The 15,511-nt window shown below is 43.8% G+C and overlaps 1 protein-coding gene across 1 annotated transcript in view; it reads right to left on the bottom strand.

The window, feature by feature from the left end:
- Positions 1 to 14,592, bottom strand: part of SRS2 (P-loop containing nucleoside triphosphate hydrolases superfamily protein) — a 111,790-nt gene extending 97,198 nt beyond the window's left edge. Inside the window, exons 1-13 of the mRNA XM_087385702.1 lie at positions 14,184 to 14,592; positions 13,255 to 14,080; positions 13,022 to 13,063; positions 12,764 to 12,927; positions 12,311 to 12,542; positions 12,119 to 12,175; positions 11,914 to 12,019; positions 11,619 to 11,752; positions 11,320 to 11,394; positions 10,972 to 11,097; positions 5,147 to 5,278; positions 4,938 to 5,021; positions 4,709 to 4,822 (exon numbers count right to left, since the gene is read on the bottom strand). Coding sequence (XP_087241828.1) covers positions 4,709 to 4,822; positions 4,938 to 5,021; positions 5,147 to 5,278; positions 10,972 to 11,097; positions 11,320 to 11,394; positions 11,619 to 11,752; positions 11,914 to 12,019; positions 12,119 to 12,175; positions 12,311 to 12,542; positions 12,764 to 12,927; positions 13,022 to 13,063; positions 13,255 to 14,080; positions 14,184 to 14,398 — 2,307 coding nt within the window. The 5' untranslated portion in view covers positions 14,399 to 14,592. The remainder of the gene's footprint in view (positions 1 to 4,708; positions 4,823 to 4,937; positions 5,022 to 5,146; positions 5,279 to 10,971; positions 11,098 to 11,319; positions 11,395 to 11,618; positions 11,753 to 11,913; positions 12,020 to 12,118; positions 12,176 to 12,310; positions 12,543 to 12,763; positions 12,928 to 13,021; positions 13,064 to 13,254; positions 14,081 to 14,183) is intronic.
- Between the last annotated feature and the right edge of the window lie 919 nt (positions 14,593 to 15,511).

Below are 15,511 nucleotides of genomic sequence, written 5' to 3'. Positions count from 1 at the left end.
CAAGCCTTGGCGCACTCGCACAAGCCTCTCCACCACTATGAACATGTAAGCAAACCTTGTGGCTGGAGGTTTCAATAGCTCAAGGTCACTGTAAGCCCGATAGATGTTGAGGACTTTGGATCTCTTCGTGACAAACTTCACGATACTGCGGACTGTGGAGAAGATGGCATCAATCCAAGGTATCTTCCCTAGGTCCTCGATCAAAAGATCATGGCAATGTGAGGCACAGGGTGTCCACACAATCTTAGGGAACTCATCTCCTAACATGGCACCCATTGACACACAATTTCTGCCATTATCTGTCACCACCTGCACCACATGCTCAACACCTATCTCCATAATGGCTGCCCGTAAATGCTCCCAAATATACAACCCTGTAATCACTATACCTGCAGTGGAAGCGTCTATGGCTCTCAAGAACATGGTTCCCTTGCAAGAAGACACTAAAATATTGTACACATTTCTCTTGCGTGCATCTGACCATCCATCGCATAAGAGTGTGCATCCATATTTTTTCCAAGTCTCTTTCAAGGGCTTCATTTGGTCTTCCACACATTCCCTCTCTCTTCTTAGCTCTCTTGTCCGCAAGGCCTCATATGTAGGCCCTTCCCATTCATACCCAATGCGGTTTACGGCTCTCATGGCCTTCCTCCATCGTGTAGTCTTCACCACATGAAAGGGTATTGCACACTGTATGAAGAGCTTTGTGAGCTCACTAGTGGCCTCCTTCACTGCTTGCTTTTGCAAGCGTGCTTGAATGCTAGACCTTTGCAGTGATCCTCTTTTCCCCGCACTAGCATCCACACTACTTGATCCATGTGGCAAGGGTGTTCTTGTAGCACTAGGACCCACGCTTGATGTAGTTGATGCCCCTCTACTTCTCTTTGCAGAACCCAATGTGCTGGCATCATCCAATGGCTATCCAATGGCTCACTGTCAGCAGCCTCTTCTTCATCTTGCAACCCTTGTCCTCCACTTTTTGCAGCCAAGACTGCCATATGCACACGCTTCCATTCTGTTAGGCCACCTTTCACTAGAGTAGGCACGAACTCACAAGGTCCTACATCCTTGCTGGGAACACCTGCTAGATGGTCTTTCACCCGTGTGACAGACCCCGTTTTGCTTATGCCGCAATAGTTGCATCTCCACTTCTTGGAGCCACCACCTCCTTTATAACTATCCAGGAGGGAGACATGGACCCAATAAGCATCTCTCGGCATTGAGGAGGATGGAGAGGTGAGAAGGAGGATGGAGAGGTCACAAGTGAGAAAGGATGGAGAGGTAGAAGGAGGATGGAGAGCTCAGAGGTAAAAGAGGATGGAGAGGTGGAAGGAGCCTGGAGGATCAGAGGTAGAAGTGAAGGAGGATGGAGAGGTAGAAGATAAGATTAAAGAGAGGATGGAGAGAAGAAGGATGGAGGAGAGTTTGGAGAGCAGGCTGCCAAGATGCAACTTGCAGGATGGAGAAGATGGAGCAAAGGATGAAGAGGATGGAGAGAGAAGGATGGAGGTCCAAGGAAAACGGGATGGAGAGTCCAAGAGCAAAGGATGGAGGGATGGAGAGAGCTTAGAGAAGGTGGAGAGAGCAACAAGGATGCACAGGAGGAGTGGAACGGGCGAGAGGCGGCGAAAGATGAAGAGAGGCGGCGAAATCACGTTTTTAGGGTTTAGGGCAAAGCAGGTTTTACGAAACGCCGTTTCCGTTTCGTCGTTTCGTCGTTTCCGGCCACGAAACGGCCGTTTAGTGCAACTATGCGCCCACTAAAGTGATGGAGAAAGCGGCTGCGTCTCCTTTGGCATTACAAAGTGCCTCTTCGGCAACAGCTTTTCCTTTGGCGAGTTCTGCTTGGCATTTTTCCATCTGGCCAGTTACTCGCAGACAGACATATTGCTCCGGCTTTTTGTCACAGATGCCTGCACTCTACTGAATCTGTGCTTCACATCTTTTGGTTCTGTCCACATACTTAAGACTTCATCGCTCTCATCCGACAGAGACTTCGAGCGAGATTTCCTACTGTTACTTTTGGCAGACTTTTCTGGTTGTTTGGTTTTCATCAAGAGAGTCAGGGTTTTGACTTATTTTTTGTATGGATACGCTACTCGGCACTATGGACTTTATGGATGGAAAAAATCATAGAGTCTTTGGTGATCCACTTTTTTCGCCTTTTATTTTTTTCAAACGATCTATGCAACAATCTTTCTATGATTGTGTTCAGACTCGTTTGATTGATCAGGATATGTATACAGCTTATACTAAGATCTTTAGTTGAGTAGTAGTTACTTCATTTTCGAAGTAACTATGAATGTAATTATTTTACAGCAATAAAAGATTTCTTCTCACAAAAAAGTGTGTGTGTGTGTGTTCATATCCTTTCTCTACTGCTCTGATACTTGATTGGAAACAAGTACTTTCTAAGGTCAAATGGGCTCCTGATAATTGCTCGGGGACAAACTCAATGAGGAAAGAAAGTATTCATCGGAGTGCCATCTCTTACATTCCACTCGCTTTACAGGAACCTGTTCGGGCATACAATCTCATGAAATTGGAAATTAGATACATACATGATGTGGTAGATAATCAGGGCTATGTCTTATCTTTTCCTCAGGCCACTGCTTCCTATGCATTGGGAATGCACCATAGGTCGATATGGAAGAAAATTGCTGATTTGTTACATCCTTTTCTACCTGTTCCTACTGTGACTGACACAGACAGGCTTATGGATTGGCAATCGCAACCCTCTGCTACATGCTCTCATCCTGTTCCTCTGCCTGCCTTGACCTCCATCAAAGCCTACAAGCTTCTTCAGCCTGCTCCATGGATTCAGCAATATGCTAATACTTTGTGGCATATTAGGAAGCCCCTCTCATGGTGGCGGAAGAATCTCCGGATATTATGAAAGTGTAAAATGCCATTGAAACAAAGACTTTTTCTTTGGAGATGCATGACACTTGCCAAACGTCGCATTGCACCATCCACATGTTTAAGATGTTTAGCTCCTTCAGAGACTGTCCCTCATTTGCTTTGGCACTGCCAGTGTTCTAGGAACCTCCTCGGGAGAGTTTCAGATCATCTTCGGCTCCGTTTCCCGAGTCACAGATTTGGGAAACATTTTTGGCTATTTGGCAGATTTATGAGGTCTTTGTCTCAACACTCACTATTTCTCTCTTGGGTGAGATATTGGGCTCTTTGGACAATCTGGAGTGAGCATAATTTAGCATACTTGGGTCGGCAGATTCACAAGTCATATGAATCTTTCCGAGCCTCATTGCGGCAATCCTTATATGATGCCTACCATGAGGGTGATATAGATGCTTCTTGCATAGAGCTTTTCTTTTTATGTTTCTGATCTTTGGGATACTCTCCATTTTGGAGACTTCCCATCTTGTAAATTTATGAGCATATAAATACACTACACTGGATATTACTATTAAAAAAAAGTGTGTGTGTGTGTGTTGTTTGGACCATGACACAAGTGATGATGTAGTACAAGGTTCCCTCTTGAGGAGGTGCCACTGATTTAGGAGTTATCTCCTTTGATGTAGGAGAGGTGCCTATGATTTAGGCCACCCTCTCTCTCTTTCTATAAAATGAGAGGCTTCCCTCTCAAATCAATGGAACATTCACTCTTTGGTTCCCACTCTCTCTTCCATGATGCACTTCTACTCTCCCAATCCCCAACATGTGGTATCAGAGCCTCCTTGAGCTTCTAGTCCATTCTAGCTCCAAAAGGCCACCTCATCATCTTCTTCTGCATCCTCCACCCTCTTCTTCATATCTGTCCTCTCTCTCCAGACCTTGCATAGCTCTATTCTCCGCTCTCACGCAACCATTTTCAGATCCCTCTAAACTGAAGATTCCTCCCCCTAGAGGCTAGGATGCACCTCTGGCCCACGATTTCCCCGACATTTCGCTTCTATAGCCCACACTAACAGTTTCTTTACCCGCCGATTTATCACGAAATTCCGACGGAATCTTCAACCATATGCCAATTTCTTCGAGCCAAGGGTGGGCAAGGCCATAAGCTACCTTCGTTCAAATATGAGCCCAAATGCTTGCTGGAGTGAGGTGCAATCACAAAAACAGTAGTCGGAAATGGCGCACTTCTCCTGGATGTTATAGCACACAATGTCACCAATGCACTATGCTGGCTCTTCTTTGGTATACAAGCTTTACTTTTGCACGGAAATCCCCTTCAATAGCTTTTCCAGTTGTGTGAATTCTTCCCTCCAAGATGATCTAGTATTCTGCAAGTCATTTTGGCATTTCTTTGACATTTGATGATAGAATTCAGTTCATGTGAGTGCTGAGGATGATTTTCTATCAGTAACACTTTTAGTAATGCTTTTTCAGAATGCCTAGCTCTTGTTCCTCTTTCAATTCTTCATATGTGAAAGCAAAGAAGAAGAAACAAGCACCTAGATATGTCAATAGGAAGGTGACAAAACTTGTGAAGGAAAAGTCACATAAACCATACTATTATTTTGATGCAAAAAGATTAGTATTTTCTGACTTTATGGCTTGCAATATGCACTTGTATGATTGAGACTCATAGCCATTTGTATGGGTGACTTTAATATGGTTGAGTTGAAGAGAGATTGATGGCAAGAAAAGGGTACTTGCATCAGAGGCTATCCAAACATGATGCCACATTAACCTATGAGTCTCTCAGACAAGTTGTAATCATAATTTTGAGGCTGTTTACACAAACCTTTTTAGACTCATCCTTGTCTCCTGCATAAAGAGCCTTGCAAGCGCGCCTGCAATATAAGGTTCTGCCTTCATGTAAGGCTGTCCAAAGGATGGCAACAACAGTCTTAATTACCTGAAAGAAATATATAGAATAAATTCAGAGTGAAATGTAGAAAGATTAATCTAGCTAGTAGCATCAAGGAAGCAAAATTCCAGAAACGTCCAAAATGTGAAGTGTTAGTATTCACCTTCTTTCGGTAAAATGCAACACCATGAATGTTGAATGGGATCTTCCTTGATCTCAGTGCTGATTGAAACATTTTCCCTGTGACCTGCCAAGAAAAGCGTAATGTTGCATGCAAAATAACTCCTTGTATTTGACTGAAAGCATTATAAGATGGGAACTCTTCCAAACCAGTGAGTGCTCATAAACCACTGTGAATCTTAAGAAACTTGCCTGGCGGCGGTAAAGTATAGCGATCTCGCCATACATTGCTTTATGCATAGCATCCATCTGGGCCTTCATAATAATCGTATCGATTGCAAAGCAACACTGTGCGTGTTCATTTCTACACTCTTTTATAGTGATCTGGCAATATTTAAGAAATTTTCAATCAAGAAAGTTCATGAAATTGTCCTTACATGAAACTCATAGAATTATCAGATAATTCAAGAGTTCTCATCCTATAAAAGTAAAATTCAAGAATGCGCAAAAACTCATCCTACAAAAGCAAAGCAAAGACTGCACCACAACTTTCATGGCAGACGCATGAGACTTAAGACATAACTGAATCATGCACTCTAGGGTTCAATAATTATAACCATCACTGCATCTGCGAGTCTGGTTATAAACGAGGACTCCATTGATGGAAACTCTTAGCAAGAAGGAGCCTCTTATTTATGTTCAACCCATGACCTAGGGGGGGTCATGAAAATGCGAGCCGCTACGCATTGGAGATAATTACTCAATCTCGAATGAAACTCTTCAACATCCCATTCAGGTAGGTATAACCTTAGCTATCTAACCTTCAACATCCCATTCAGCCAGGTATAATCTTAGCTGTCCAACCCAAACACTCTACTCTCTCCCCTAACCCCTCCTATGAGCACCTGGTTTCAAATTTCCAGATCAGTCCGCCAGGGATGCCCTCTTGCCCCTTTTCTTTTCCTCTTTGTAGCTGAGGCTATGAGCATTTTTCTCAGGTCTCAAGCTGACATTCTTGGGCCTAGACTATTACTCGAACTATTAACAAATGAGATGGGAGCTGTCCTTAGGGAAATAATAAATGAAGTTGAAGGAGCCAAACCAATAAGAGTGAGTGACACCAACTTGTTTTCTTTTTTGGTCTCATCAATGCTATTGAGTTGATCTCTGAAGGCTAAGATTTTGGACACACGCTCCATGATGGTCTAACCATCCTGCATTATTGATCAAAGCAATGACCTTGTCCCAAAGCTATTTGAAATATCAAGTCAGTCTCTCAGCCTTAGGTCTAGTCAGAACATCAGTCCTTGTTCACTAGTACCCACTGGAGAACCGTAGGGTAGTGTTTCCGTCTTAGGTTTAGGTATAGGTTTAGGTCCAGCCTAGGATAGGAGCCCTTCTGGGCCCCCTCTCAAGGCTGGAACAAGTGAAGAGAATGGCAAGGGAAGGGCTGCCTTTATAGGCTACCTTGCACCCCTCCCTAGGGCTGCCTTAATGGGACCTAGTGCTGCCTTTATGGGGCCTAGGGCTGCATTTATGGGGCCTAGGGCTGCCATTTATGGGACCTAGGGCTGCCTTTATGGGGCAAGCCAGCCAGCCCCAAAAGCCCTATAAATAGGGTGCCTCCAGGCCCTCTTTCCTCAATCAGCTCTCCCAACACTTCAGCCTCCTACAGCTCCTCCTCAGCCCCCTCTGAACATCCTGACACTCACCCCCAATGCCCTCTGACCAGCCTCAGCCTTTTGCCTCAGTTCAGCCCTCTGGGAAGGTGTTCACGCAGCGCATCAGACGGGGAGTCGGGACAACGAACGGAGTAAGGTTTGGGGTCTGTTTCAACAACTCTTTTCACTCTCTCTCACGCAATAACCCTGCATTCCTATGGACAGCACAAGCCTCTCCCTTGCGTTGCAGAAGCGTCGTACATCATTAGTGTGGATAACATCAAGGTCTCAGTATTGGTCGGCGTTGCCTCTCAAGTCTTTGGGTCTGCTATACGTGTGCACAATGAGCTATTGAGAAGCACGTTTTCCGTGCTCTCTCGAAGAGTGTTCTTTGTATCTCAGTTCTCCAAGTATAAAGCAACTTCTCCCCTAATTGGGGAAGGGGGTCCTCAGTGGGTCCAAGGACCCAATCGGTTGTCGACTCTACTCTCTCTACCCTCATCTCCTATCTCTCTATGGTAGATTACGTCCCTCATCTCCTTTCTCTCTCTATGGGGAATTATGCTAATTCCTTACTAAAGGTTTAAAGAAAGTCTTGTTGTGAATTACACGATCAGATTACCGTTGCATGTTACAGCAAGGCTCTTTGGCCTCATATTCGAGGATATTCATCATGGGAAAACATGCAATCTCCACACTACCCCACCATGCCATGCCTTAGTTTTTACCATTGAGCGGTAGTGTTTACCATTGAGCTGCAACAAGGCTTATATTACCATGTGGCACATTCATGGTTGTTAAGACACTCGTGTCTTATGATAAGACACTTAAGACACTTTAGACACTTTAGACACGTGTCTTACCTTAGGACACCTTTAAACACTCTTGCGTTTTTGTTTTTTTTTTGTGGGTGGGGAGTAACAACAAACATTGAGTTTGACTTAGCCATGCTATCATTGATGGTGACTTTGGATCTAGCAGTGGCAGTGACCTCATAGATTCAGATTAGGATGAATCTTCAGAGATTTGAGTCTTGAGAGTCGAAAGCTTCCTTTCAATTATATGTATCGAGATGCAGTTTTCATTCATGTCACATGTGACAAGATTCAATTGTCAGTTTAAACCTTTAAGTACTCAAAACTTGCGAGCTCTTCAATCGTGAGTCTTAACTTTAACTTTTAAGTCTTGAGTGACGAGTCTTGACTTTTAACTACATTGTACAAGTGCATTGTTTCTTCTTGCATTATTTAAGTGTAGCTTATTGTACTTTTAGAATCTAGCAACTAGCTATGCTAGCAAGTTGTACATTTGTATACTTATACATATATTAATTAAATATTTATTATGATAACCGCAATGGCGTGTCTTACGTGTCTTATCTTTAAAACACTTTAGACACTCGTGTCTGAAGCATGTCTAACGTGTCGTGTCTTAACGTGTCTTACAACCATGGGCACATTTGGCAACTTTTGGCTGTAGGTCTACTCTCACACGGTCAGCCAGTCCCCACAGAAAAACTGACATTGACTATCATCAAGCGTCACACCTTGCTACGACTAATCCCCATCACTTTGAGTCATCACTTGCCTAGTACCCTAAATCATGAGCTTGTTGAAGAGCCATTGCTACCACATCACCTCCATGCTATAGCTATCATTCTTGTGATCCCTAGTGGCCACGCTAACATCTGTAGCTCGTTTTTTGAGCTTGCTCTATTCAAGGTTCTCCAAACAGTCACCACCATAGGTTTTGCTCGTTTTGGCATTGGCCATTGCTTTAACAGTCGCCATTGGTTCATCAAGTTGTATGCTTCTCCAAAAACAGCCATTCCCCGATCTTTGAGCTCCTAGTCCATTGTTCGGCCGAGTTCTTGCTCCAAAAACAAAGGTTTGCTGCTCCAAGCAAACGCCATTCCAATTCAAGGACTGCTCCAAAAACGCATGTGTGTGCACTGTAACCTGCTCTAACCCGAAACACAGAGAAAAGATGTCAAATAGGCAGCTGCATTGTTTTCTTTGCACGAAAAAGGGCCTCTTGACGGAATCCTATTTTCAATCGACAGAACTTGACGAACAATGGCTAAAGGTAAGATCAAGTCTTTTGCTCAGGCGGCAGCCTCCGCCCAAGCACCCTAACCTCAAACTAGACCTCATTGACAGATTTTGGGTTTGTAGCAGAAGCTTGGGATACTTCCGCAAGAAAATCAGTACCTCAGACAACACATGGCAAAAATGCAAAAGCACTTGGCCACATTGGAAACCCAAGTGAACAAGCAACTCAACCCTGAGTGCATTACCAAAGTTGAACAACAATGTGTAAATAGTATCTTCCAGCTCGATCATCTGGTCTCTAAAGAGGTCAAAACAAAACTAGAGAAACACATAGACCAGCAATGAAGGAGGGCAGAAAGAAAGAAAGTATATTAAAGTCTTCTAAAGACCGATGGGTCTATGAGGCTGTGAAAAACCTGATACAATGAGCTGTGGTAGTGGAGCTACTAAACGAGCATCCACACCAATGCAGAATGCAAAAAAATGCAAATGCAAAATAGCAGTACTAAATCCTAAGTCAACATAGTCATATCTCGACTCTATGTATCAATCTCAGCATCATTGTCAACATCATTAGAACCATCATCATCATCAGCAGCAGCAGGACCTCAAGATGGATGAGGCTGTGGAAGTAGAGGCATGAGGCCAACAATAGAGCGCTGACGCCCCCCCAAGGGTGCAATACTGGTACGTCTCCTGATCGCAGCTCTGCGTCTAACCAGGGCCACTGTGACCCCGATCGGTGGGCTCCGACCCTAAACAAGGAGGGGATGTCCCCAAGTATGATCTGTGAGTCAACCCTCTGTCTGAGCCTTGCAAGAGAGGGGGCACAAGGAATTCACTTTTCAGCAAAGAGGAAGGAAGCTAGAAAGGAGGGTATGTAGGCTATCTACCATGAAGGCGAGGCTCTCATCAAGGAGTTCAAATCAAAACCTAAAGACTCTCAATCTATAACTGATGTAAGTAGGTAGGTTTTGGGAGTGGATGCCTGCTCTAGTTTCAGTTTTTTCTGCTATAGTTGGGTTTTTTTTAGTCTCATAGACCTTTTAGTCTCTCATAGACTATAGTAGACTCTCTCTCTCTCTCTCTCTCTCTCTCTCTCTCTCTCTCTCTCTCTCTCTCTCTTTCTTTCTCTCTCATAAGAGAGAAGGAGTAACAGGCACCAACACCGAGATTCTAACCATTGGGTTAGGAGGTCCCGTAGGCTAGACTCTAGAGTCTAAATCCTTGAGTCTAGTAGCTGGCTACTTTTAATTGTGCTAAATTCATGACATATGCTTTATGGTTTTTTACTATATCATCTACAATAATTGCAATTGTATTCCAAACATAAACCTTCCTTGTAGAAGATATCTGCCACAATGATGCATAATTTTTTGAATGGAATGAACTAGTTCTTATGAACCCTATTACTCGCTTCATTTTATTTGCCTCTCATACAGGTGAGACTTGGCATATCACTTTCTTTACAATTGTTGAATTTCTTCCCCTTTTGTACCTTGTAAGAGAGAGAGAGAGAGAGAGAGAGAGAAAGAAAGAAAGAAAGAAAGTGTATTATTGTCCACTAGAGGCCAAAATGGGCCCATGGGACATCAAGAACTCTGCATACAAGATAGCACAAAATCAACGTGCCCCAAAGAAGAGGCATCGTCGAATATCCTCTAAGTGCTACGCAATATAATGCAAGTGAAAGTACATAATGTCAAATCTGAGCCTAAATACAGAGTAAACTAGATGCAAGGAAACCGCCCCCGGGTGCAAAATGGGGGGGATGAGCACAATATGTCAATGCAAAGATACAAGTCCAGGTGTCACGGAGTCTGAGAACCAAAATAATACTGGAAATCCTGTCCATCGACTCTGCCTCTTGCTATGAGAGTACAAATCTGGGCAAAGGTGAGGTGAGCGGCTGGTGGGGCATGTAGGTCAGTGTGTGTGTGTGTGTGTGTGTGTGTGTGTGAGAGAGAGAGAGAGATGGATTTACCTCTCATGGATTTACCAAAAAAAAAAAAAAGTGTGTGAGAGAGAAAGAGAGATGGGGGGGGGGGGGAGATGAGCTCTTGAGACATTTAATAGAAGTGTAAAAACAGAAAAGAAGAAAGTAAAAGAAAGAAAGCAAGCGAAACATCAAGGTACAACCTTCAAACTATTAAAAGCCATGCCCAACTTGATCTGGCAGGGGGTCTTTTGTTTTGTCATGCTTTTCCCTTTACATTACCTCTCTTATCACTGAATTAGCATCTAGAAGCTGCATATGCTTTAATAGGTTTGTTTATTTTTTTGATGTTAATGCTTTATTCTGCAACTAAAGATATCATTGTTAATGACAAAAACATTTGCTCAGTACAATGATGGATTGGAATACCTTTTCACCAAAATCATTATCAGTCACAGCTTGCTTATTTTCACAGCGTTTTAAATTGTTTCCAATTAGAGAAGATGCTGCTTCTACTATGGATCGAGTTGAACGGTAATTACGGTGCAGCCTCACCTGCAAGAGAAATAAGGTGCATAAAAGAACAAAACTTTCCTTTGGAGAACTGCAAAATTTTGCATACTAGAAGAGACTTCATGGTGGCATTAAGGAGAAGCATTGACTCCCAAGCTTATCAAAATCAGCCTCCTTTGGATGATTGCAAAATTTTGCACACTAGAAGAGACTTCATGGTAGTATTAAGGAGAATCATTGGCTGCCAAGCTTATCAAAAGCTACCTCCTTCAAATCGCAGAAATCTTTTCGAAAGGACTCAAAACCATTAGAGTCTGCCCCATTAAAGCTAAATATTGACTGCATCAAAGAAATTAAAAATAATGATTCAGACAAAGAATAAATGCAGGGTCGACTCCATCAAAGAAATTGCAAAACAAGATAGTTGAACCATACACTGTACAACAAATTCAAAATTTATCGTCCCTCTCTTTGAAACCAGAAGGGCAACGGATGCAAAAAAGGAAGTTCACTAATTATCCGGAGCACATTGACTTCATCTCTCTTCTGTTTTGGAAACTCACCTGGTCATCATCGCCCACAACTGTGATACGTTTGTGAGATGCAAGCAGGCGTAAGAGATGATACTGCATTGAGCTAGTATCCTGGAATTCATCCACAAGAACACAGGTCCATTTTGTATGGCAGTCGTTTAGCACTGTAGCCATAAACAGCATTAAAATAAAACTGTGTAAATTGAGAGTTGATATTTTCGCACACCCTAATCAGCAATGTTCATGAGGACAACATTCATTAGGGAAATTGCACGTTCATGAGAGAAATCACTTGTAGCTGCAACTTGCACATGTATAACTTTACCTTCACAATTATCCTGTAGCAATGTCACTGCACAACTGATAAAATCCTGGTAATCAAGGGCATCGCAAGCTGCTAGAGTTGCATTGTAGTGCTTCAAAACAGCTGCCTGTCAGTTGCCAATAACATGACATACTTAAAGAGGGAAAAATGACAGGAATCATAGATTCATGTAAGTATTTCAAATTGAACCATCTGAATGACATACCCCAAAAAGGTTCCCAATCTTCTCATAAGACTCCGGAGTTCTTCCAGAAGCTTTGGCCTGAAAGGACGTTAAACTCCAACTGGTAAAAAATTAATGATAACCAAGGCTTCTTATAAGATGAACAAAAAGCTATTTCCACCTATAAATGATTGCTGAAAGCACAAGACGTCTGATGATTGCAATATAACTCACTTGAGTCACGAACTTGTCCCACTTTTTAGCTCTCTCTTTCAACACTGTTGGATGAAGATGCCCATCAGCCAAAAGGTCCCCTGACGTATTGGAGATATTTAAAGCAGCATTGATAGGCAATGCCCCATCCTTTGAGGAATGGATTTCATCAAAGGCCAATCTCGTCGCTTCTATCACGGCTCTCCTCTGTTGTCCATGCCCATAAACCAAGAACTCCGTAGAGCGTCCCAATCTGCATATTAGCATTGTATTTTGAGGTCTAACATTAAGTAAAACCCATAAGCCTCAGCTTTTCATTTGTATTCCCAATTTATTCATTGCATAGAAGACTGACGAGTTTAGGATTCAAACCAAGCTCCAGCTCCACCCACTGTCTTCGGAACTAAATCAAAAGCATGATGTGTAGAAACGTGTAGGAAGGTAGTACTAAACATCGAAAGTAGGAGCTCTTACTTTTCTGCATGTGATCGACACAGTTGCAAGCAGAATGAGTGGAAAGTGCATACATTCAGCTCTTTTGACATCGTTTTACCAACGTACGCACCAACCCTGTCTTTCATCTCAGCTGCTGCTGCAGTTGTGAATGTCATGGCCAAAATATTTGTTGCATGCACACCCTGACCCATGTTTTAGTGTTAACGAGGCTAAACCCGTGATAATGCTGAAAATTAGAAAGCGACATCAAATAGAGTGGAGGGCTTCCAGATCTACCTCCTTTAACAATGTCAATAAGCGGGCAACCATTGTTGAAGTCTGCAAGCAAGAACTGGATATTACTAGCGCAGTGCATACCACAAAATATTCCCATAACTTGAAGCGATTCCTTACATACATAGAAAGAACCCAATATCTTGCAATTGACTGAGAGTGCACGCAGAGTGCAAATAGTATTACGTAGCAACGAAACTTTCAACAATCGGAAATTAAAATAAATGACGATATACCTTGCCGCTTCCAGGCCCAGCGAGTATAAGCAATGGTCGATGAGTGTCACTTAAGGCTGCGTCTTTCTGGGACTCATTCAAGGCGTGCATATATGCCGGCATCATTTCTGTGGCGCAGATAGACAGCTCTGGTGGAGTAGCTGTACTGCTCTTTTGGGATGAACCGGATGAGAAAGAAGTAGAGAGAACAAGACCATCAACTGCTTCAGTCCGAGAGGTCGATCTTTGGATAGAATTAACTGGTACTGAAGGTGGAGTCTCAGCGGCAATGTTGTTGGGACCCATACTTGAGTCATCATCAAATGGCAAGTTTCCCGGTTTCTCCTGGATATTTATAGGGGGGAAGAATGAAGTGATCTCATCTGTAGGGATGAGACCGATGCCGACCGCCGTAGATACTCTTGGAAAGGGGTCCAAATCAGTTACAAAAAGAGAGCCTCTGTTTGGACTCTGCCCTTGTGGCAATACAGAGAATTCCGCTCCTACATCTATCTTGGATGAAGGCGATAGGCTCGGGTCGCGTTGAGCGATCAATCTCGGGTCGTAAACATGAAGCTTTTTCGCTGACAGCTGAGACAGAGGCACTCTTGCCTCATGCAGAGTATCTAGCCCCGTTAAAATGCTCTCATCAAAGTCCAAATCCACGAGAAGGTTTTTCTCATATGTCAAATGCACTGTGCCATCCTTGAGTAAGGAATTAGTCTGAAGGTCTCCGTCGACAAACTTCTCGATACTGCATCCAGCTGGATTTGGAGTGTTCGTCTCCTGCGAATGACTTTTATGGCCAAATTCTGTAGTGTGGCTTACGTCCTGAACGAAATGATTCCTGCATTTAACGCATTTAAATAACGCAAGGTGAGACGAGAGTTCGCAGCTTATACAAGACAGCCTAGAAGATGTTGACAGGCAAAGCTTGAACTTCATTGCACCTTCCATGCGAAAGCAGAGGCCGCCAAGTTTGCTGTGCGGAACTCTGCGCCGGGGATGTCGTTGCAGCAGAGTGAGGTCTTTTGCGGGAAAGAATGGCCTTAGCAGCTCTGAAGTTCTGGTCGATACGCTGCTTCTGCTGAGCGCTGAGCTGCTGCCGAGCCAGTCCAGGAGAAGAATTAAAAGCACTTGGATAGCTTTCCTGTGGCGATCCCATCGGTCTTGCGCAATGCTCTAAGCTAATTCGAAGAGTAAGGATCCTCCATGGTGTGATCGATCAAGATGCGCCATTCTTCTACCATATACTGTATCCTCAGAAGAATAGCTGCTGAGGGAGATGAACAACATTCCTTGCGGTTCATTCTGGATGTGCATGCTGCAACCTGCAAGTTTGTTAAGGACGATCGAAGATTGATCACTCGCTACGCGCTGATCCTCTGCGATGAGACAAAATCGGTGTGGTGCGAGTCCATGAACGTGAATGATTGTCCGCCATTGTTCACCTCCAAGCACATGCTGTTTGGTGCGAACAAGGAAGGTTCCGTAAGAGGGACGCGGGGAGATTTCAAATCTAGTTTTGCCGGGAAATATATCTTCTTTATTCATAAACAATTCTTGTTCCAAAAATTGGGCCTCCCTCCCTCTCTCTCCCTCGCAGCCCTCTCTCCAAACCTTCATCTACTTCTTTCCTCTCGTATCTACTCCCTTTGCTCCCTCTCGCATCTGCTCCCTCTCGCACCCCTGCTCCCTCTCGTTCTCTTCCCTCCTGTCCGCTTCTCCCTCCTCCAAAACCTCTTCCTTCTGCTCCTTCAGTGTCAAGATTTGGGAGGAGCTCCACCTCAATAGCCTCACCTCTCCTTCGTCTAGAATGGGATCTGTGGGATAACGCCGTGTCGTATGCATCAGCAATCTTTCGAACGTGTGCACCAGCAATGATAAGCAGCGCCGACTCAGGATTCATCAGGCCTCAAGAGGCGCCAAAATTGTGATTTACAAGGGAAGGATAAAACGTCTTGTGGGTTGTTGTGTCAGTTCATCACATCTCTCTTCAGCTCAACGGACAAACAACCCTCTGAATTCACATCCATTGGAACAGGTACATGCGCCTTCGTGCCGAAGCATGTTGGGATTTTGTTCCGTAAAAAACTTGCTGCGTATACAAAAGCCTCAAGGGAAGCCGTCGGCTGTTGTGATTTGCAGGTGTTCCTTGGGCAGGGAGAGGTTCAAACTTCACAGGCAATCTGCAGGGAGTGCCAGGAACTTCGCCATTCTGTCCGCGTGCACTATTAGTCCATCTCCATTGCTACTTAGCCCTGTTGAAGAACGCTGC

Source organism: Dipteris shenzhenensis, chromosome 15 (assembly GCF_047967505.1).
Source record: "Dipteris shenzhenensis isolate YYH24624 ecotype China chromosome 15, Dip_SZ_1.0, whole genome shotgun sequence".
Taxonomy (NCBI): Eukaryota; Viridiplantae; Streptophyta; class Polypodiopsida; order Gleicheniales; family Dipteridaceae; genus Dipteris; species Dipteris shenzhenensis.
Note: the sequence above shows the minus strand (reverse complement) of the source record. Positions and strands in the feature narration are given on the sequence as shown.